Source organism: Erinaceus europaeus, chromosome 9 (assembly GCF_950295315.1).
Source record: "Erinaceus europaeus chromosome 9, mEriEur2.1, whole genome shotgun sequence".
NCBI lineage: Eukaryota > Metazoa > Chordata > Mammalia > Eulipotyphla > Erinaceidae > Erinaceus > Erinaceus europaeus.
The window spans coordinates 34885182-34908844 of record NC_080170.1 but is presented as its reverse complement, the minus strand read 5'-3'; the positions used below and the strand labels follow the sequence as shown (position 1 = coordinate 34908844).

The window sequence follows — 23663 nt, the reverse complement described above, 5'->3', positions numbered from 1 at the left end:
GTAATTGCCACACTATTTGTTGCCCAGAATGTAAAATGACAAGGAAGCCAGTAGATAATCATGCATGATCGTCTCAAGTGCAAGCATGTGTGCTGACATTTCAAGGATTTGCTGGAGTCAGTGTCCAGTGTTTCCAATGAGTATATAAGGATAGGTGGGGTAGTCTCTTCTTAAGACGTGACACTCCTCTTGTTAAAAAAAAAAAAAAAGTGGTCAGTAATGGCTCCTGGTGTTTGATCCTTATAAGATCTGAGTGGAAAGGCATGGGGACCGAAGTCCCATATCCTTCAGCTTAGCACTAACTTCAAATTATAATCTGGGAGCTAGTTTTTCTCCCAGTTTCTCATTCAGGTTTCCTCTTCAACCAACCTAGAATCATCTGATGTCCACAGTTTTATTAGTATTTTATAAAATCAAATACAGAGTCTAGGCCGTATGTATATATATTTTAATTTCTTTTTTATATTTATTTTCCCTTTTGTTGCCTTGTTTTTCATTGTTGTTGTAATTGTTGTTATTGATGTCGTTGTTGTTGGATAGGACAGAGATAAATGGAGAGAGGAGGGGAAGACAGAGAGGGAGAGAGAAAGATAGACATATGCAGACCTGCTTCACTGCCTGTGAAGCGACTCCCCTACAGGTGTGGGGAGCCGGGGGGCTCGAACCAGGATCCTTACGCCAGTCCTTTATATTTTAATTTCTTTATTGGGGGATTAATGGTTTACTGTTGACAGCAAAACACAATAGTTTGTACATGCATAACATTTCCCAGTTTTCCACATAACAATTCAACCCCTACTAGGTTCCCTGCCATCATGTTCCAGGACCTGAACCCTCCCCCACCCCCCCAACCCCAGGGCCTTTTCCTTTGGGGCAGTAACCCATATTTTATACAGACAGATAAATCACTTGGCTAGGGCCAGCAGGACACCTTACCTGAGAGGGCACCGTTTTGCTACACAGAGACAGGGCTCTGGTTTGAGCTCCAGCCCCCATAGCACTAGAGGACGCTTCAGTCATGTGATGTCTTTCTCTCTCTTCCTTCATCTTACTCTTTCTTTTCTTTTTTCTTTTTTCTCTTTTCCTGTTTGCCTCCAGTGTTACTGCTGAGACTCAGCGCCTGCACTATGAATCCACTGCTCCTGGAGGCCATTTTTTCCCATTTTGTTGCCCTTTTGTTGTTATTATTATTGCTGCCATTGCTGTTGTTGTTGGATAGGATAGAGAGAAATTGAGAGAGGAAGGGAAGACAGAGAGAAGGTGAGAAAGATAGCTTCAATGCCCGTGAAGTGACCCCCAACACTCCCCCTCACCATAGGTGGGGAGCCGGGGCCTCGAACCGGGATCCTTGAACCGGTCCTTGTGCATTGCGCTATGTGCGCTTAACCCGCTGCACTACCTCCCGGCCTTCTGTTTTGCTCTTTCTACCTGCTCTTTCTTCCAGCCTGGAGCAATGAAGCCCCTACAAAAACAAAACAAACAAAAAAAAGAGAGTCACCTGGATTTTATTTTACATTTTCTGTACAAAAATCGAAAAAACCTTTGCTCAATTAGCTGGAATGTTGTCGTTCTTAATATAATTTTAAGTGGCAGTAATCAGTAATCACATAACCCAAAAACCACCAACCTGCCAAAAGGCTACCTTAGTTCCCCAAATGCTCTTTGTAAACTGCGAAATAAACACAGTTTAAGTATACTTGAATCTGAAGTTTCAACAATCTGTTCTATATTTAATCAACTGCTCCAGATTTGTTGGCAGTTACTTAGTATCAGATACAGAAAGCAAAATACACCTCAGTATAATCTTCACCCACTGCGATTTCCACAGAGATACAGTTGAATGGATTTCGCATTGTCAGATGCCTGCATTAAAATTCATGTTAATGAAATAACAGATTGCAAATGTGGATATATTCTGACTTTTTGAGAAGAAATGCCTTGAAACAAGCTCTTTCACCTGGCAAGCTAATTTTAATTTGTTGATTAGATTTCACATAGAAAGTTAAGATTCATCTGGAAATAGTTATGCTGTTTTCTCTTCAGTTAAACAGACTAAATCCAATAATGCGGTGTCGTTTCTAACAAATTTTTGTATTTTCTCTAGGTGGATAAGTGGAGCTGCTATAGTCAATGCATTTTATTCTTCAGGCAGAAATCAGATAGGTAAGGACTACTTCCAAACCATTCTTTAATATATGTTCCCAACCTGTAGTAAATTGCATGACCAATGTATAATATACCCCATAAAAACACAACTGAGACTAAACTCTTGATTTATTGAATGTAGTTCTTGAAAGTAAATGTGTCCATGTGCTCCTTTTTCACTACAGTATCAAATTTCAAATGAATATAAGCTCCATTAAGTACTTTTATTTCTCTTCATAGATTTCTCATTTGTAAGTAACTAAGTGGTTTATCCTATGGCTGCATACTCTTATTTTATTTCTAAATACTTTGAAAAGTTCCTTATATCCCCATAAAGCTATATCAAACACAAGACTTTGTAGGCATCGGCATCTTAAAGTGGTTTAAGGTGGTACAAGCCAACTTTTCAGAACTGTAATTTTCCTGGCAATTCAATAGTGATGGTTCTGGTAGAGATGGACCTTTTCTTCCTTTTTCAAGAAGACCTTAAGGGCTTCAGAGGGTGGGGTGTGTGTGTGTGTGTGTGTGTGTGTGTGTGTGTGACACATTATATTATATTAGGTTGAGCCATATGAAATCGTAGTTACTGATCTTTGTTAAGTTTAAAGCAAGCATACATTCATTAGCAATAATAATCACAGAATACATAGAAGTGAATCCACAAGTGAGTGATGGAATAATAAGTGACTTAATAAAACAAAGCTGCTTTCTTTTCTCCTCCTGGGATGCCCTTGACACCTTTAAACTCTCAGTATCACATAAGTGAACCCATTTCCCCCCAGGGATGTTGAGCATGTAAAAAGGCACTGAGATCAACCACCAGTGTATAAACAAGCAGTAAAATGAGCTCCTCTAGAGGTTTTCCAGCTCATTTTCTTTACTTTTTTTCTTTTTTGACTCCAGGGTTGTCGCTGGTGCTCAATGCTGACATTACAAATCCACTGTTTCTGGCAGCCATTTTTTCCACTGTTATTGGATAGGACAGAGAGAGATTGAGAGGGGTGGGGGAGATAGTGGTAGAGTGAGAGAGAGAGAGAGAGAGAAAGAAAGACACCTGCAGACCTGCTTCGCCACTTGTGAAGTGTCCCCCCTGCAGGTGGGGAGTGATGGCTTGAACCTGGATCCTTGTGTGGGTCCTTGCGCTTAGTACTATGTATGCTTCATTGGCTGTACCACCACACAGCCCCTCAATCCAGCTCTTCATTTGTGTAGTCAAGAATCTAGAAGGAAGATATTTTCAGCTTACTGGAAACTGTATTTGATCTCTCAGTGTCTTCCCTAATTCTCATTTCTTAAATTGTTACTTGTGAGATTAGAAATGATTAGAATACTGCAAGGAGGTGTGGGGACAGAGAAATATCTCACTTGGATGGTGTGGTGCTTTACCTCGTGCATGACCCAAGCTTGGCCCCCACCTCATTGAAGGAAGCTTCAGTGGTGTGGTCTCTTTCCCTGGCTCTCTGCCATCTCTGTCTAGATATTAAAAAAGAAAAGGAAAGAAAAGAAAAGAAAAGAAAAGAAAGGAGTCCTACAAGGTTTTACTATTGGTTAAAAAAAAAAGAGGCTTCAAAAATACATTGTAACATTACTTTATTTTATAGTTTGATTATGTCTTTCCCCCATTGCTTTTTAAGTCTGGAAAAAGTTAAGAAGTCATCTACACTTTCTTATACATCTTTTTATGTTTAAAGTAAACTTTTCATATCTTTATCTTGGTCCATGATTAACAACAAATTATGTAAGACAGTCAGAGAAACAGTTGTTTTTATATAACATAGATGATAAGTCAGGCATATGCACCCAGGTTAAAATCAGTTAGCTCAAAGTCTAGGCTAAAAAAATGCTAATGAAATGATTACCTAAATCCAAGCTAGAGCTTGTTTAATGATCAACTCAGAAACCAAGCAGTATGTCCTTTGTAATATATTCCCAGAAACAGTTAGCCCTTCTAGAAATACTTTACCTCTAGAGTCTTCACTTTGGAAAATTTGTCTTGATATTCAAACTTTCTGCTAGTGTAAGATCTATTTCACTATAGGCTGGACTTGAACAGATTAACTTTTTTTAAAATTTATTTTCCCTTCTGTTGCCCTTGTTTTGTATTACTGTTGTAGTTATTATTGTTGCTGTTATTGATGTTGTCATTGTTAGATAGGGCAGAGAGAAATGGAGAGAGGAGGAAGAGGAGGAAAAGACAGAGGGGGGAGAGAAAGATAGACACCTGCAGACCTGCTTCATCGCCTGTGAAGCGACTCCCCTGCAGGTGGGGAGCTGGGGCTCAAACTGGTATCCTTACTCTGGTTCTTGCGCTTAACTCCTTGTGCTACCGCCAGACTCCCAGATTAATTAACTTTTATTTTTTTTTATTTATTTTTTTAATGATTTTTTATTTAAGAAAGGATTAATGAACAAAAACATAAGGTAGGAGGGGTACAACTCCACACAATTCCCAATCCCCATAACCCACCCCCTCCCATGATAGCTTTCCCATTCTCTAGCCCTCTGGGAGCATGGACCCAGGGTCGTTGAGGGTTGCAGAAGGTAGAAGGTCTGGCTTCTGTAATTGCTTCTCCGCTGAACATGGGCATTGACTGGTCGGTCCATACTCCCAGTCTGCCTCTCTCTTTCCCTAGTAAGGTGTGTCTCTGGGGAAGCTGAGCTCCAGGACACATTGGTGGGGTCTTCAATCCAGGGAAGCCTAGCCAGCATCCTAGTGGCATCTGGAACCTGGTGATTGAAAAGAGAGTTAACATATGATTGAAAAGAGAGTTAACATATGAAGCCAAACAATTTGTTGAGCAATCATGGATCCCAAGCTTGGAATAGTGGAGAGGAAGTGCAAACTCACTGCAAACTCTAGTGTACTTCTGCTTTCAGGTATATATTTTGCAGTAGTTTATGGATACGTGTGAACATAAGCTCTCTCTCACAGAAACTGGTGTATATCTAGGTTATGGGACTTTGTTAGAAAGTGAACTACCTGAGATGAAATTAGAGTGTACTATAAAAGGAAAGGTCTCACCCGAGTAATGAAGCTGAAGGGTTGTCATTCCACACGTGAAGTCTCTGGATACAGTCTGAGGTGAAGCATGTTGAGGTGGCAATCGTTGCTTTGGTTAGGTTGTGATCAGCGGATGCAATATTATTTGGTTTGGATTGGGAGATGCATACGGGAAAGTGGGCCCTATCCAAGGGTTCCAGGACTGGGGGGAAGTAGGGGCTCTATAGTGAAGATGTGAGGTTCCTGCTGTCTTAGGGTTCAAAAAGACAATCGATAGTTAATATTATCATCACATTATTTGTTAATTGGGTTAACTTTGAAAAGTCCCTTTGTTATGGTTTGCTGTACAGTATCCAGTATCTTGTATATAGCTGTTCTATTGGATGCTTCTAATCTACTTGGTCTAGGCTTTTGAGAGAGTCCGCATATCAAATACATAGCCTATATATTAAAAAGATTCAGTTTGTCTTTTGAGAAACTTTGAGACATACAATTGATTTCCCCCCTCTCATATTAATTAACTACTGATTTATATGTCTACATTTTGCTAGGAGTGTACATAAACACCATTCCCACCACCAAAGGACTGTGACCCATCCCTCCCCCCACTGGCCCAGGAAGCTGCATGTCTACCCCTCACCACTGGGTTTTTACTTTGGTGCCCTACTTATAATTTGATCAGGTCCTGCTTTTAGTTTCCCTTTCAGATCTTAGTCAGCTTCTGTTGATGAGTGGGATCATCCCATACTCATCTTTATCTTTCTGACTTAGTTCACTATTAATTAACTTTTAATGGAACTTCAAGGCAAAGTGAGTGAGCTTGGACTTCTATTATACTTTAGGGAAACCTCAAGGATATAACTTCATTTTAATCCAGCTCAGGAAAAATATGGGATCTTGTTAGACCTGGTGCTGACTGTTCTAACAAGAAGAGCCATATCGAAATTCCTTAGGACCACTCTGATGTTTGATCCCTTCAACCCACTAGAACAAGTCCACAGAGTTTAGGTCAAGACGAAACTCTCCTGGCTCTTAAAACAGCCGTTATATCCCTGGAATTGGTTCAAAATTGGTCCACCTTAAAGAGATCAGAGAAGAACTGGGAATATCTCATTTCTAATTTGATACCCTCAAACCAAAGAAGTACAAAGAAAAAGAAAAAAGAAAAAGGCAAAATGACCTAGCATTTCACAAAGTAGATAATTATTCACAGAATTAAAAATTGATTGTTATACAAATTATGAATATATAAAAAGACCTTTCAAAGAATCTTGAGATAAATCCATCTGCTAGAGGTATGAACTCTGAAAAATGGTTAAGACTTTTTTTCATGTGCATCTCTGCTAATAGCGGCAGTTCAGGAAAGTGTCATGCAAGAGGATACGTTTTTGACACGTGTACATTTTCTCCTTGACAATGCATTTCAGTCTTCAAAGTGAAAATTGTCTTAACTAAAAATAAGTGAAGGTCCAAATTGCTATTTTTTTCTTGATAAAGTATCTGTGTGTGTATATGTGCTTATGTGGATATATAACTTTTGCAACACTTTCATAATTACTCTGGCACGGTGTGCACCACAGAATTAGACTTGGCCTCAGAAATGACTCTTCCACACGCACACAAGTGCCTGGAATTAGATCATGTGTAGTTCTTCATGAGATGGATGGTTTTATATTCTAGTAGAGAACTCATTTTACTACCATATGGGGAGTTGTTCATGTTAATAATGTCAACTTTTAAATTCGCCTCCCATAACTTTGCTCATAATTGGAATCTCGCTGTATTCCAGTTTTTAGTTACACCCGTGTCACTTCACATCAGTAAAATAAAGTCAGCAGGTGGGACCAGAGGACATACTGAAAATATTTAAGTCCCTATTCCCATCTCTGAGACAGTTGCTCCATGGAAATTCATAATATATATTTTTTTAAAAAGCTGTGCTTGAATATTTTGTCAAATCTTCTCTGGAAACCACAGACACCATGTAACCATTGAATTAAACTTTAAAGCCTTGTCCAAGCAAATAATTAAAACCAGAGCTTTGCCGCAGCTAGATTCTTCTTTGTTTAAGGAAATGTGTGGACTGTCTGCTTTATTATTCAGCTTGCATGGCTGATAAATATTTTGAGACAGTTTAGTTTCCTTCTTCATTTTCCTTTTTTTGTATTTATTTATTACCACCATAGTTAGTGCTGAGGCTCTGTGTTTATATGAAGAATCATCACTACTGGCAGCTACTCTCCCCTTCTCCACCTGTTTTTTCTTGCTAGAGACAGGGAGAAATAGACAGGGCTGGAGCGGTACTGTGCCTGCAGTCCTGCTTCACTACTCGTGAAGCTTCCCCCTGCAGACGGGGACCAAAGGCCTGAATGCAAGACTTTGCACATACATGGTTAACATGTGCGTTCCACTGTGTGAGCAACAGCCTGGCCTCAAGATAGTTAAATTTTCTAAAGTTTTCTTATTCTCCAGAGTCTTATTTTCAGATTTTAATATTAAAAATGTTCCCAAACTTGTTTCCATGCCACTTAATATAAAAATATTTCATTTTTTTCCAGCAAAAGTTGATTTTAACTGATTTCAGGCTTCAGCTTTAAATCAGTTTCTAAAACTGATTTGCTTGCAGTCTTTAAAATATCATAGCCAGGCAAGTAAGAGGATAAGGATGAAGGAAAACAGTCTTTTTGTTTCACGGACCAGTGACTTATTTAATTAGCAAACCTGTTGACAGTCTTGAATATAAAACAGTGTACAACCTAGGATTTGGTTATTATTAACAGTTGTAAAGTCTACCAGTACCAACAGTAAGGTGATGGGAAAAATCCTCACCACAGAAGTTTAGCTGACAGAGGAAAAGGAGAAATCATACTTTGCAAAACCGAACTTGAAGATTAGTATTTAACATGAGCCATAAAAATCTTATCACTTGCTTGAAGAATGGCATATCAGGGTATAATTAACGCAGCAGGATCTTTATAGTTAATGTTTAGTCTTGATAGCACGTTTCATAAGAGCATTTTATATAATGGGTGGATTTTAATCAAAGTACATAGTGTGGGAGATGGTGTTCACTTTAAGTTAATAAAGCACTGCACATAATTTTTATACTTTAAGCTAAAAATAATTTCTTGGCACTGTTGATAGCTCCGGCAGCTACACGTGAGGTATAAAACTTCCATCAAGATTCTCCAAGGACAAAAGTATTTATTTTCTTATTATTTTGTCATTTTGAGTGCTCTGGCAACATTCCAAGGTTACTTGAAAGGTCAGGAGAGAACTTAAGTTGCCTGGCGTTGTCTTAAAGTCTCCTCTGTAAATAGCGAATAGTTATTCCTGAGACCCATGCTGAGTTAGGTCATAGATTAACCCTTCCTGAAAGATTAAGAAACAGTATTTGCTATTCTGTGTTAGCTAGGGCTTACCTCTTTTGAGAACATGGTCAAGGCCCTCTTATTGTATTCTTTTTTTTATTATTATTATTCCCTTTTGTTGCCCTTGTTGTTTTATTGTTGTAGTTATTATTGATGTCATTGGTGTTGGATAGGACAGAGAGAAATGAAGAGAGGAAGGGAAGACAGAGGGGGAAGAGAAGGATAGACACCTGCAGACCTGCTTCACCATCTGTGAAGTGAACCCCCTGCAGGTGGGGAGCCTGGGGCTCAAACCTGGATCCTCAGGCCGGTCCTTGCACTTTGCGCCACCTGCGCTTAACCCGCTGTGCTACAGCCCGACTCCCCTCTTATTGTATTCTTGCTACCTCTCTCCCCAATAGCAGTGATCCAGGACTGTGTATGCAGGTGTTGATACTAAAGTTGTTTTTTTGTTTTGTTTTTGTTTTTGTTTTTATCCCTATTGCAGAACTCAGTGTTTCAGTTACTTGGTGAATACTAAATTTTTAAACCATGCTAGGTAAAATGACTAAATTATGAGTGTTGTGTGGGAGTGGGAGGGAGGATTTGGGGTAGGTGAAGGAGGAAGGGACCATGGAGACAAAACCCAGTAAGAGGGGAAAAAACATTCTTTTTTAAAAATTGGTGACTTAATATTGATTTACAAAATTGTGAGACAACAGGAGTATAATCCCACACCACTCCCACCACCAGAGTTCTGTGTCCCCATTCCCTCCACTGGAAACTGCAGTAGTTCTCCGAAGGTCACAGATATGGGTTGACTTATTTCTATAACTATCAATATTGTTATATATTTGCCCTTTTTTTATTATTATGGCCCTGCATTCCGTCCCTTTCTAAGTCCCGCCTACACCTATTGCTACTTCCAAATGTCCTCCTTCCTTTGGGGGAAAAAACTTCTAAATGAAGATGATAACTTGCCCATACTCTATACTTTTTGTAGCAGAAAACAGTCTTGGAAAGATTTTCAAGTGAACTGTGATTATGAATCATACACTAGAGTGTCACTCTGACATGCACCCTTGGCCGGCATCAATAATCTAAGACCTACATTCCTATCAGAGAAGATTTTCATATGCAATCAAGTAAAGCCGGCATACAGCTTAGCAGGCAGGAAGCCAACAGTGCTACAAATAACCCTTAGCTGTCTTCTCTCCTTGCAGTCTTCCCAGCTGGCATTCTGCAGCCCCCCTTCTTCAGCGCGCAGCAGTCTAACTCACTGAACTACGGGGGCATCGGAATGGTCATTGGACACGAGATCACTCATGGCTTCGATGACAATGGTAAAGGGCAGAGACATTTCCTGTCTATTGACTGAGATTAAGAGTTACTCTGATTTATTATTACAAGCCTCAGTCTAGTGTTGACCTCAGGATGGGCACACTTTTAGGGATACTTTTCAGTTGTCACTTAAGAAGGTCAGAACTTTCCAAGAGTGAGGTATGTGTCTGTACTTTGTAGGCTGGTAGACTCAACCAATACTCACTGTGATATTTTGTCGACTCCCATGACCATGCTTGATCTTATTTCATGATTGTTTAATGTGTTATCTCTCCTCACTTTTTAGAACTTAGGGTTCATGTCTTAAATTCCCTTAAGACTTTTTTGGGGGGGTGTTACTGGGGTTTCACTACTCTAAACTTATTTTATTATATATTTTTATTATCTTTATGTATTTATTGGATAGAGACAGCCGGAAATTGAAAAAGAAAGGTGACAGGGAGAGAGACCGACACCTGAAGTACTGCTTCACCACTCACAAATCTTTCCCCTTGCATGTGGGGGACAGGGGCTCAAACCTGCGTCCTTGCTCATTATAACATGTTTGCTCAACTAGGTGTGCCACCACCCAGCCCCCTAAACTTAGTTTTCCATATAGAAAGAGACAGGGAGACAGGAGGACAAAGAAAAGGACACTACAGCACTGATGATTCCCCCAGTGTGCTATGGGGGATGGGCTCGAACCTGAATTAGAGGCCTGGCAAAGTAAGCGCCCTTCCAGATAAATTACCTTGCTGGCCAAACTTTAGGACTTACAAAGTGTTTCCTGATCACACAGGTGTCCCACCCTTTTTAATTTTCTTTTAATTTAAATTTCCTTTTAATTTAACTTGTTTTTATTTTTTATGAGGGAGAAAGGTCAAAGTACCACTCAGCTCTGGTATATGGTGATGAAGCTGAGGGTCAAACCTGGGACCTCAGTTGTGTAAATCCTTTAGCACTGAGCTGTCGCTCCAAAACTAGCTCTCCACCCCCACATCTGAATACCTATCTGGAAGTAAGGTCATTGAGGCATGTAAAGAGATGATAAATGAAAGTTATCACAAAGAGTAGGTCACAGGTGGGGGAAAAAGAGAGAGAGAGAACTATAGGGAGAAAAGAGTTGAACCTGAACTAGACCTGTATTTCAAGAGTCACAGAAAGAAAAGGAGACAGGCAGGGCAGAGTTTTAAAATGAACTCACTGAAGTGTCTAATGACTCAGATACATAGTAGCCTTCACAGGTAGGTATAAATGAGTGAAATATCCAGGTGAGTACAAAGGCAGCTCAGCTAAGAAGCCAGGTTTCATCAACCCTGAAGAAGAATAGATAATCATAACCAATTCCCTTAGCTGCTCTGTTCTGGGGGGGGGGGGGGGGGGGGGAGTATCAGTCCTTTCACTTTGAATTAAAACTGCCATGGGGCCTAGGAGGTAAGTCATTTGCAGAATGCATGCCTTGCTTTGGTGACTCCCTGGTTTGCTCCTTGGCACAACACATGATGGCACAGTGCTCTGGTCCCTTTCTCTTTCTCTCTTCCTCACTCCCATAAAAATAATGGAAGGGAGGGCCAGGCAGTGATGCACCAGTTAAGTGCACATATTAGCAAGCTTAAGGATTTGGGTTCAAGCCCCTGCTACCTGCCTGCAAGTGGAATACTTCATGAGTGGTGAAGCAGATCTGCAAGTGTCTGTCTTTTTCTCCCTCTCTCTATCTCCCCCTCCCCTCTCAATTTTTCTCTGTCCTATATAAAGAGAGGGAGAGAGAGGAAAAAAATGGCTGCTGGGAGAAGTGGATTCATAGTGCCGGCACCAAGCCCCAGCAATAACCATGGTGGCAGTGAAATAAATAAATATAAAGGAAGGGAGGGAGCTAGGCAGTGACACAGGTGATTGAGCACTTACATTACCATGCCCAAGGACTATGGTTCAAGCTCCTGGTCCTCACCTGCAAGGAGTAGCTTCACTAGTAGTGAAGCAGGACTGCAGGTGTCTCTCTCTATCTCCCTATCTCCCACCACATCCCCTCTCAATTTCTCTCTGTCAAAATAAATATACAAAATAAAGAGAGGGAATGGCGAATGAAGAAAGGTAGAAAAACCTTATTGTAATTCTCAATGCAACCAGTTTTCATTTTGCTTTCATAACTATATTACAGGCAGAAACTTCAACAAAGATGGCGACCTTGTTGACTGGTGGACACAACAGTCTGCAAATAACTTTAAAAAACAGTCGCAGTGCATGGTGCACCAGTACAGCAACTTCTCCTGGGATCTAGCAGGTGGACAACATGTAGGTTTTCAGCTTGTTATTAAAAAAATGTGTTAGAGGGGGTCGGGCGGTGGCGCAGTGGGTTAAGCGCACGTGGCGCAAAGCGCAGGGACGTTCAAGCCCCCGGCTCCCCACCTGCAGGGGAGTCGCTTCACAGGCGGTGATGCAGGTCTGCAGGTGTCTGTCTTTCTCTCCCCCCCCCCTCTCTCTGTCTTCCCCTCCTCTCTCCATTTCTCTCTGTCCTATCCAACAACAAAGCAACGTCAACAATGGCAATAATAACCGCAAAGAGGCTGCAACAACTAGGGCAACAAAAAGGGGGAAAAATGGCCTCCAGGAGCGGTGGATTCATGGTGCAGGCACCGAGCCCAGCAATAACCCTGGAGGAAAAAAAAATGTGTTAGATATGTTCAATTTTAAGCAGACTGCTGACGCCTTCTTAATTATCTGAATACAGTTAAGATTCTTTGAAGATCTCTCTGTCTTTTTTAACAGCTCAATGGAGTCAATACTCTGGGAGAAAACATTGCTGACAATGGAGGTATTGGCCAGGCATACAGAGTGAGTAAAAGAAGTATCTTTCCACTTTAGTGATTAGAGTATATATGATTATTATACTAATCACTCATTTGAAGATTTTGGCACTAAGACATGGATAATGTTAACAATAAAGGGGGAAAAAAGGAAAAGAACCTTGAGTGGTTCTTTTTACTTTTTTTTTGCTCACATACAAACCTACATGCCCAGCTGAATACTTGAGGGGGTCAAGCAACTGTGATGTCTGGGAACCTTTTTCTGTGCATTTTTCTCCTATTCCTGGTGTCCTTGATACCTTTGGTATCTCTGAGTCCTCAATTTGTTTCAATTCAAAGCATCTGAAATTACTATTAGGTTTTCCTTCTCTACATTGTAATCTAGAAATGTTCAAGGTAATAATCAGTGACTCATCTTTATCTCACGGAGGACAGAGGTCTCTCTCCTCTGTGTCAGATGGCTAATTTCATGCTAACCATTGTTCCACATTTGTCCATCATTTCAGGTTTTCAGTTCAAGGTAAATGTTTCTATCACTCTCTCTTGCCTGTGAGAGGTATTGGCAGTCTTTCATTTAAAAAAAATTTTTTATTAGTGATTAAATAATGATTAACAAGATTGTAAGATAACAGGGGTATAAGCCCATATAGTTCCTACCACCAGAGTTCTGTGTCCCATACCCTCCACTGGAAGCATCCCTATTCTTTTTTTTTTTTTTATGCTCAAGTATCTATTTCTTTTTCTTTTTTTTCTTTCTTTTTTTTTTTTTTTGCCTCCAGGGTTATCACTGGGGCTCAGTACCAGCACTACAAATCCTCTGCTCCTGGAGGCTATTTTTCCCATTTTGTTGCCCTTGTTGTTGCCCTTGTGTGGAACCTTCCCAATTCTTTATCCCTCTGAGAGTATGAACCAGTATTCTTTATGGGTTGCAGAAAGTGGAAGGTCTGTCTTCGCCACTGGACATCATGGACATGAGCAGGTTGATCCATGCCCCCAGCCTGTTTCTATCATTCCCTAATGGTATAGGGCTCTGGGGAGGTGAGACTTCGGGACACATTGGTGAATCATTTGCCCAGAGAAGTCAGGTTGGTGTCATGGTAGCATCTGCAACTTGGTGGCTGAAAGATGTTAAGATATAAAGCAGGACAAATTGTTTGATAAACAGGAACCCAAAGAAATAGAGCAGATGAAATCAGTGGTCTTCATGTGTGAAGAAGCTAGAAAGTCGATTTTAGGTATGTTTCAAAGGGCCCATGACTTTATTAATTTTACCTGAGCCTGATAGCTCTCTCCTCTGTGTTTGTTGCCCAGTTTCATGCTAACCATTGTTTAAAATTTTTCCCCATCATTTGAGTGTTTCAGTGCAAGGTAAATCTAGTTTCTTTCACTTTCTCTTGCTTTTAAGTGAGAGGTACTGGCAGTCTTTCTTTTTCTCTGGCAGTCTTACTATTCCTGTGGTGTTTTTGATATATAGCCAGGTGGAGAATCCCTGCTGTAAAAATCCAGTCAAGTAGGGGAGTCAGGCGGTAGTGCAGCAGGTTAAGCACACATGGTGCAAAGCGCAAGGACCGGCATAAGGATCCCGGTTTGAACCCCTGGCTCCCCACCTGCAGGGGAGTCACTTCACAGGCGGCAAAGCAGGTCAGCAGGTTGTCTATCTTTCTCTCCCCCTCTCTGTCTTCCCTTTCTCTCTCCATTTCTCTCTGTCCTATCCAACAACAACAACAACAAAAACAATAATAACTACAACAATCAAACAACAAAGGAAACAAAAGGGAATAAATAAATATTTTTAAATAAAATAAATTTTAAAAATTATTTTAAAAATCCAGTCAAGTTCTGGCTGATGGTACTCCCATGGAGATTCTCATCTAGAAAGTACAAAAATTTAAAAGTGAAGCAAATTAAAGTTGTGCAAGTGTTTTATTTTGAAAATGCATAAAATCTTAATATGTTGTATCTTGTGCTTCTACCCGATTTGAGTTCCCCAAAAAGGAACCGGGCTCAGGTTTTGTCATTACCCCAGCATCCTGCAATGCTGGAAGCTCAGTAAAATATATCTTCTGCTGCCTAATTAATGACCTCTCTTTGTACTAAATTGAAAACATATGTTTTTTGTCAATACATTTCTTAAATGTATATAGTAGGGCTGGGTGGGGGTACACCTGGTTGAGCATTTGCATGTATTACAATGCACAAGGACTCAGGTTCGAGCCTCAGTCCCACCTGCAGGGAGAAATCTTTGCCAGTGTTGAAGCATGTTGCAGGTGTTTCTCTGTCTCTCCCTCTCTGGGACCTCCTTCCCTCTCAATTTCTGGCTATCTCTATCTAATTAATAAAAATAATACAAAAATTAAATATACATATATATTAGGAGAAACATACTTCATTCAGTAGTATCCATAAATTCTTGAAAGTTAGAAAATATTTTCTAATGTTCACGTAAATTAATTTTTTTCTTAATATCACCGGGATTCAGTCTATTTTTCCCTGTCTTCAGGGGGCCAAGATAATTACTAGTTCTTATTCCTAGAGTCAGCAGATACTAGACCTCTAAAACATTTTAAGAGTATTTCTTGACTTTTGGCAAGGATCACTCAAAATATATTTGATGTAATATGTTTTGCTGAGAGCTGTAACAAAGCTAAATATAGCAGTTGCAAACTCCCTTGGTAATCCATTCTTCCAGCCAGCAGAATTTATCCATGTATGAAACAAAATTTAGATCAAATTTTCATCACTTATGTAAGTCATCCTCATCATTCAACTAACATATATTGATCATCTGATATGTGCTAGGCTCTTGTCATCTGGTAATCAATGTCTTGTTCTTTTCAGAGACTTTGTAAATAAATCCCAATTTTCTTTCTGATTCATGATACAGTCATAGATTGTCACACCTAAGTATATTATTTTAGCGTGTCTTATATGAAAGGTTTATTACTTGGTTACATGAACTTTTGCATAGATTTATATGTCAATCTGATACTATAAACATGTTTCTACTTCATTTACTGTCTAGGCCTACCAAAATTATGTTAAAAAGAATGGTGAAGAAAAATTGCTTCCTGGACTTGACCTAAATCACAAGCAACTGTTCTTCTTAAACTTTGCCCAGGTATTATATCTTTCCTGATTGATAGACAGGAAAATCAATTTGAGTTAGAATTTCATAGTAAGTTAGATATTGCATGCTGAGTTTTCTTGTTTTAATCAATTGTGACACAGCTTTTGAGTTGACCAACTTTTATTGTGTGTAACAGATTGTCAGATCATATTAACAATAATTATATTCCTGATTGCTTATCACTAAACATTATTTGAAGAGTAAAGGGTTGGGGAAGGCAGAATTCCAGGTTAGTTTTTACAGTAGGAAGTTTGCCTTTCCCATGGTCTGCTTTCTAAATACATCATCCTGGATCGAACTTAAGCACATGCGCTTCTGTCCCCAGGTGTGGTGTGGGACCTACCGGCCAGAGTATGCAATCAATTCCATTAAAACAGATGTGCACAGTCCAGGCAATTTCAGGTGAGTGGGCACAAATAGCAGTCAGGGTGCCCCTGTATCAGCTCCATTGCTTCCAGTTTTGGAATTGACCTTTGCTCATTCTGATTCTCAAGAATCTGGGAGTCTAGTGGGTATTATTTCTTTCTTTATTTTTGAAGGTCATAAGCTCAACAGAACATATGAAGGTGAATGTCATGTCTGCATTAGCATAGTATTGAGCTCCTCTTATCCTCAAAATATTCATGACCTAGGCTCTGTGCTTAATGGAGTCCAATAAGTATGTCACCTTGAGACAGTGTGCTATTTCAAGCCACTTTCAACAAGCTGTGAAGGGACTAGGTGTAGCACCAAGGTATTGGACAGGATGATTTTCGTCCAATATAAAAGGGAACTTTCTGCTAACACTGGTTGTCCAAAAATATAACTTTATTCCTAAACCTCCAAGAGACAGCACCTAAAGGCAGAGGTAAGAGAAGAAAGGCTAGAGAGCCAGCAAAATAGCTCATCTAGCTAGTGCCCTTGCTTTGCCATGTGCACAACTAAGGTTCAAGCCTGACCTCCCCCCCCCCCACAACTAGATGAAGTTTGGCTGCTGTTTTCTCTGTCTGTCTATATCTATTACTATCAGGAAAAAAAAATCAGCCAGGAGAGGTAAAGTTCAGATGAAAATAATAACAACAGAAAAAAGAATGTTGGAGAGAAATTTTCTTTAGAGTAGAAGGAAGGCTGGTTTAGGGAGATAACAAAATCAGAAAACACTGGATCAAAAGAATCACTCTAGCTTAGATGTTAAATCCTTAGATGTTAGGTCCCAGTGTATTTGTTTCAAGTCCAAGCTCTTAATTGTTTCCACTCCTCCAACAAGAGTAAAAAAAAAAAAAGAAAGAAAGAAAGAAAGAAAGAGGGGAAAGAAAGCAGTCTGAGAATAAGAAATCTATTGGGTTGGGTTTATTTTAAAAGCTTTAACTAAAATTGATAGACATTACTTCCCAGGTGAGCCATTTATATAAAATCATTCATAAGAGGGGCCTGGGCAGTGGTGCACCTGGTTTAGCACACACTCTTATGCACATGGACCCAGGCTTGAGCTTCTGCTCTCCATCTGCAGGGGAGGAAGCTTCATGTGTATAAAGCAAGTCTTTCTCTCTTCATATCTATTTTGCCTCCCCTTTCAATTTCTTTCTGTCCTATAAAATGTAATGAAAAAGAAGAAGAAAAGAAAAAGAAAAAGGAAGAAATGGTCACCAGGAATGATAGATTTATAGTGCCAGCACTAAACCGCAGTGATAATCTGACGGAACATAAATAATCACTCAAACAAAACTAGACCTGGGAAGGTGACTCAGTAGTAGAGCATGTGGATGAAGACTTGAACTCTGTCTCCCACACAACATAAAGTTTCTCAATAAAATACATTTCCCTCCTACCTTACTAGCACAATAGCCTATCTTTTTTCTTTTTTGATGGCAGAAAACTGTTGTTATAACCATTAGTTGTGGCTTCAACTATTTACTAGTTTAGCGAAATCTTAACAGCTGCAATGTGTAGAGCTGTTCATTCCTACACTGAAGACCCACCGGTGGTGATATTTGGGGACTTTTATTAAAGCTTTCCTCTGTGTTTGTGTGTGTGTGTGTGTGTGTGTGTGTGTGTGTGTGTGTGTTTTACTGTATTTCATGTCTTAACTATTCAACCATCATCCATGATTCCACTGTTCCAGGAGCCATTGTTTGACCTGTGTCTCAGTTTCTTTATCTCTGAATAGAAGATTAAATTTTCATGAGAGTTGCTAGGAAGATTAATTTTAATATACAGGAAGTGCCCTTTCCACATCTATCAGGATTTTATTTATAGATTTATTTACTGCCGCAAGGTTATCTCTGGGGCTCATTGCCTGCACCACAAGTCTACTGCTCCTAGTGGATATTTTTTCCATTCTTTTTTCCTATTATGATAGAGACAGAGAAATTGGGCAAGAGAGGGGAAGACAGAAGGACACCTGTAGCCTGCTCCACTGCTCGTGAAGCTTCCCCTGTGTAGGTGTGGGCCAGGGGCTCAGTTACCATAGATCTTCATATGTGGTAATTTGTGCACTTAACCAGTTGTGCCACCATCAAACCCTACAATTATTTTTAGATTAGAGAGATGAACACAGTGAGAAATTCTATGAGTAAATTATGCATCTTGTAGCATTCCTTATTCGCTGGCAGTGAAGGATTTATTTCTATTGTCGTTCATTTTTTTATATCTTCCTAGTTTAGAATATCAGTAATTGTGACATGATCTGTGGTAAAGCAAAGCAACAATAAATGTGGAACTGTTTTCTATCTCTAATTTAAAACAATAGTGATATTGTTATCAATATGTGAAAATATGAATAGCTCCCATTTTCTTCTTTTGTTCTGATCCAAAAAATATGCCTCTGACTATTTTTCATTCATCTTAAGAGATTCTGTTGTTGTTGTGATTTTTTTTTTCAAAAGGTAAATGGAATGCCAACCTTTTGTCAAGGAAATTATTATTTTCTATGGAGGTGGGATTTCCTTGGCAAAAGGTTGAGATTACATTTAGTTTTGGAAACAGGCAGCTTCTTGATTATACAAAGTAAAACATTTTTTAAGAACCTTAAGAACGAATAGAGCAATGTTGCTGTTGAAAAGGCCGCATCATGGCTTACATAAAGGTGTTTCTGAAATGGAGGGAGGGGTTTGTTACCAAGTGCTTAAATAACTGGAGTATAAAAATAAGAAGCAAAATATACTTGACATAAATCTGAGTCAATGGAAACATTTGTTGCATCTAATTGTCTTATTCTAACTAAAATCTTATGTTTAAAATAAACTTCTGAGACTTTAGTTTTCAAAGCAAAAATATACTTTAGTCTGCTTACAACTAAATGCAAGTTTAAGATTTCTTTTGGGAAACTGAATCTGTGTTGGCCATTCACAGTCACTTCAGGGGATGATTGCTATAATAATATTTGCTGTATAATTTTTATGTGGAAGAATAGGGGACCTAGTTGCAGGCATAAGGTCCTGAGTTTAATCCCTGGCATACCATATGCCAGACCCAACGTTCTGGTTTTCTCTCTTTTTTATTAGTAAGTAAGAAAATTTTTTAAAAATTTTATTGCTGTTGTTGTTGGATAGGAAAGAGAGAAATGGAGAGAGGAGAGGAAGACAGAGAGGGGGAGAGAAAAATAGACACCTGCAGACCGGCTTCACCACTTGTAAAGCGACCCCCCTGTAGGTGGGGAGCCAGGGGCTTGAACCAGGATCCTTACTCTGGTCCTTGTGCTTTGCACCATGTGCACTTAACTTGCTTCACTACCAACTGGCCCCCAAAGATCTTTTTTTTTTAAGTATTATTTCTACACAATTTTCAGGGTCAGATAATTTTTATAAATTTATTTATTTTTAGAATGAGAGAAACAAGTGCACTTTTCAGTTCTGGCATAAGATGGTGCCAGGAATTAAACCTGCAGCCTCTGGGACTTCATGCATGTAAATTGATTTTTAGTGAGGGTTGGGTGGTAGCGCAGCAAGTTAAGCGCACGTGGTGCAAAGCACAAGGACCAGCGTGAGAATCCCAATTCAAGTCCCGGGCTCCCCACCTTCAGGGGAGTTGCTTCACAGGCAGTGAAGCAGGTCTGCAGGTGTCTATCTTTCTCTTTCCCTCTCTGTCTTCCCCTCCTCTCTCCATTTCTCTCTGTTCTATGCAACAACAAATGACATCAACAATAACAATAATAACCACAACAAGGCTACAAAAACAAGAGCAACAAAAGGGGGAAAAAATGTCCTCCAGGAGCAGTGGATTCATGGTGCAGGCACTGAACCCCAGCAGTAACCCTGGAGGCAAAAAAAAAAAAAGGAAAAAAAATTGATTTTTAGCCAAGCTGCACATCTTTCCAACCCAAGATTTGAGATAAATATATATATATATATTTTTTATTTTATATATATGTGTGAAATATTTTATGTATTTATTATTGGATAAAGAGTAAATTGAGAAGGCTTGGGAAGATAGAAAGGGAAAGAGACACTTGGACACTTGCAGCCCTGCTTCCCCACTCATGAAGATTTCCCCCTGTAGATGGGGCCAGGGGGCTTGAACCTAGGTCCTTGTACACTGTAATGTGTGTACTTAACCAGGTTTGACACCACCTGACCTTTTTTTTTTTTTTTGGAAGAGGCAGTCAGAAATTGAGAGGAAGGAGGAGCTAGAAGAGAGAGACAGAGAGATACCTGCAGCACTACTTCATCAATTGTGAAGCTTTCCTTCTGCAGGTAGGGAATAGGGGCTTGAACTCAGGTCCTTATGCATTGTAACCTGTGCTCTCAACCAGGTGCACCACCACCCAGCCCCTAAATTTGATATATTTGTAAAGTCAAATAAATAAAATATGACTCACTGTACATTAAATAACATTGATGTAAATTTTGATACTTAACATTATGTGATAATATCTTCAAGTCAAAAAAGGGACAGGCTTTTTTTTTTTTTTTAAGATTTACTTAGTCATTTCATAAGGGGTGTGGACAGAACACTGCTTTACCATATGCCACGTTGCGGGGTCAAGCATAGGCCTCTCCCCTTTAAGTCTTGTGCTTTATTTGCTGAACCACCATCCTGTCTGCAGAAAAAGAAGACACTAACATAGGCCACTAATAATTCAACAAATATTTTCACATCTTAATTTTTTATTTTATTATTTTTTTTTATTAATTAACAAAACCATAGGGTAGGAGGGGTACAACTCCACACAATTCCCACCGCCCAATCTCCATATCCCACCCCCTCCCCCGATAGCTTTCCCATTCTCTATCCCTCTGGGAGCATGGACCCAGGGTCATTGAGGGTTGCAGAAGGTAGAAGGTCTGGCTTCTGTAATTGCTTCCTCGCTGAACATGGGCGTTGACTGGTCGGTCCACACTCCCAGTCTGCCTCTCTCTTTCCCTAGTAGGATGGGTCTCTGGGGAAGCTGAGCTCCAGGACACATTGGTGGTGTCTTCAATCCAGGGAAGTCTGGCTGGCATCCTGATGACACCTGGAACCTGGTGACTGAAAAGAGAGTTAACATACAAAGCCAAACAAATTGTTGAGCAATCATGGACCCAAAGCTTGGAAAAGTGGAGAGGAAGTATTAGGGAGGTACTCACTGCAAACTCTAGTATACTTCTGCTTTCTTACTTTGGTGCCATACTCCAAACTCAGTCAATTTCTGCTTTGCGTTTCTACTTCTTCTTCCTTTTTTTGTTTTTTTTACATGCACAACATTCCCCAGATTCCCATTTAGCAATACAACCCCCACTATTTCATTCGTCATTTTTCATGGACCTGTATTCTCCCCACCCACCCACCCACCCCAGAGTCTTTTACTTTGGTGTAATACTCCAATTCCATTTTAGGTTCGACTTGTGTTTTCTTTTCTAATCTTGTTTTTCAACTACGGCCTGAGAGTGAGATCATCCCATATTCATCCTTCTGTTTCTGACTTATTTCACTCAACATGATTTTTTCAAGGTCCATCCAAGATCGGCTGAAAACGGTGAAGTCACCATTTTTTACAGCTGAGTAGTATTCCATTGTGTATATATACCACAACTTGCTCGGCCACTCATCTGTTGTTGGACACCTGGGTTGCTTCCAGGTTTTGGCTATTACAAATTGTGCTGCCAAGAACATATGTGTACACAGATCTTTTTGGATGGATGTGTTGGGTTTCTTAGGATATATCCCCAGGAGGGGAATTGCAGGGTCATAGGGTAGGTCCATTTCTAGCCTTCTGAGAGTTCTCCAGACTGTTCTCGACAGAGGTTGGACCAATTGACATTCCCACCAGCAGTGCAGGAGGGTTCCTTTGACCCCACACCCTCTCCAGCATTTGCTGCTGTTACCTTTTCTGATGTGTGACATTCTCACAGGAGTGAAGTGATATCTCATTGTTGTCTTGATTTGCATTTCTCTGACAATCAGAGACTTGGAGCATTTTTTCATGTGTTTCTTGGCCTTTTGGATCTCTTCTGTGGTGAATATTCTGTCCAATTCCTCCCCCCATTTTTGGATGGGGTTATTTGTTGTCTTGTTGTTGAGTCTGGTAAGCTCTTTATATATGTTGGTTATTAAACTCTTATCTGATGTATGGCATGTAAAGATCTTCTCCCATTCTGTGAGGGGTCTCTTGATTTGGGTAGTGGTTTCTTTTGCTGTGAAGAAGCTTTTTAATTTGATGTAGTCCCATAGGTTTATACTTGCCTTAGTCTTCCTTGTAATTGGATTCGTTTCATTGAAAATGTCTTTAAAATTTATGCGGAAAAAAGTTCTTCCAATATTTTCCTCTAAGTATCTGATAGTTTCTGGTCTAACATCCAAGTCCTTGATCCACTTGGAATTTACTTTTGTATTTGGTGAAATACAGTGATTCAGCTTCATTCTTCTGCATGTTTCAACCCATTGTTTCCAACACCATTTGTTGAAGAGACTCTGCTTTCCCCATGTAATAGTCTGGGCCCCTTTGTCAAAGATTAGATGTCCATAGGTGTGGGGCCTCATTTCTGGGCTCTCAATTCTATTCCACTGGTCAGTGTGTCTGTTCATGTTCCAGTACCAAACAGTTTTGATGACAATGGCCCTATAGTATAGTTTGAGATCTGGCAGTGTGATGCCTCCGGTTCTGTTCTTTTTTCTCAAGATTGTTTTGGCAATTCTAGGTCTTTTCTGGTTCCAGATAAACATTTGTAGCATTTGTTCTATTCTCCTAAAAAATGTGCTTGGGATCTTGATGGGGATAGCATTAAATTTGTAGATGGCTCTGGGTAATATATTCATTTTGATGATGTTAATTCTTCCAACCCATGAGCATGGAATATCTTTCCACTTCTTTGTGTCTTTTTCAATTTCTTTGAGTAGTGACTCATAATTTTCAGTATACAAGTCTTTCACTTCTTTGGTTAGGTTTATTCCTAGATATTTTATTGTTTTTGTTGCTATAGAAAAAGGAACTGATTTCTGGATTTCAATTTCTTCTAACTTAGTGTTTGCATAGAGGAATGCCACTGACTTTTGAATGTTAATTTTATAGCCTGACACATTACTGTATTGCCTGATGATTTCCAAAAGCTTTTTGCTAGATTCCTTAGGTTTTTCCATGTATACTATCATGTCATCTGCAAATAAGGAGAGTTTGACTTCTTCTCTTCCAATCTGTATGCCTTTAATTCCTTGCTCCTGCCTGATTGCTATGGCAAGAACTTCCAACACTATGTTGAATAGTAATGGTGATAGTGGGCAGCCCTGTCTAGTACCTGATCTGAGGGGAAATGCTTCCAGTTTTTCACCATTGAGTATGATGTTGGCTGTAGGTTTGCTATATATAGACTCCACTATCTTCAGGAATTTTCCATCTATTCCTATTTTTTGTAGTGTTTTGATCATAAAGGGATGTTGTATTTTGTCAAAGGCTTTCTCTGCATCTATTGATATGACCATGTGGTTTTTGGTCTTGCTTTTGTTGATGTGGTGGATCACATTGA

General features: G+C 39.7%; 1 protein-coding gene across 4 annotated transcripts in view; it reads left to right on the top strand.

Annotated features, from left to right (window-relative positions):
* MME (membrane metalloendopeptidase) overlaps positions 1-23663 on the top strand; it is a 120630-nt gene that overhangs the window by 86495 nt on the left and 10472 nt on the right. For all 4 annotated transcript variants that reach the window (XM_016187257.2, XM_007521087.3, XM_016187258.2 and 1 more), the window contains exons 17-22: positions 2105-2163; positions 9720-9839; positions 11975-12108; positions 12583-12648; positions 15643-15738; positions 16073-16149. In XM_016187257.2, the coding sequence (XP_016042743.1) occupies positions 2105-2163; positions 9720-9839; positions 11975-12108; positions 12583-12648; positions 15643-15738; positions 16073-16149 (552 nt within the window). The remainder of the gene's footprint in view (positions 1-2104; positions 2164-9719; positions 9840-11974; positions 12109-12582; positions 12649-15642; positions 15739-16072; positions 16150-23663) is intronic.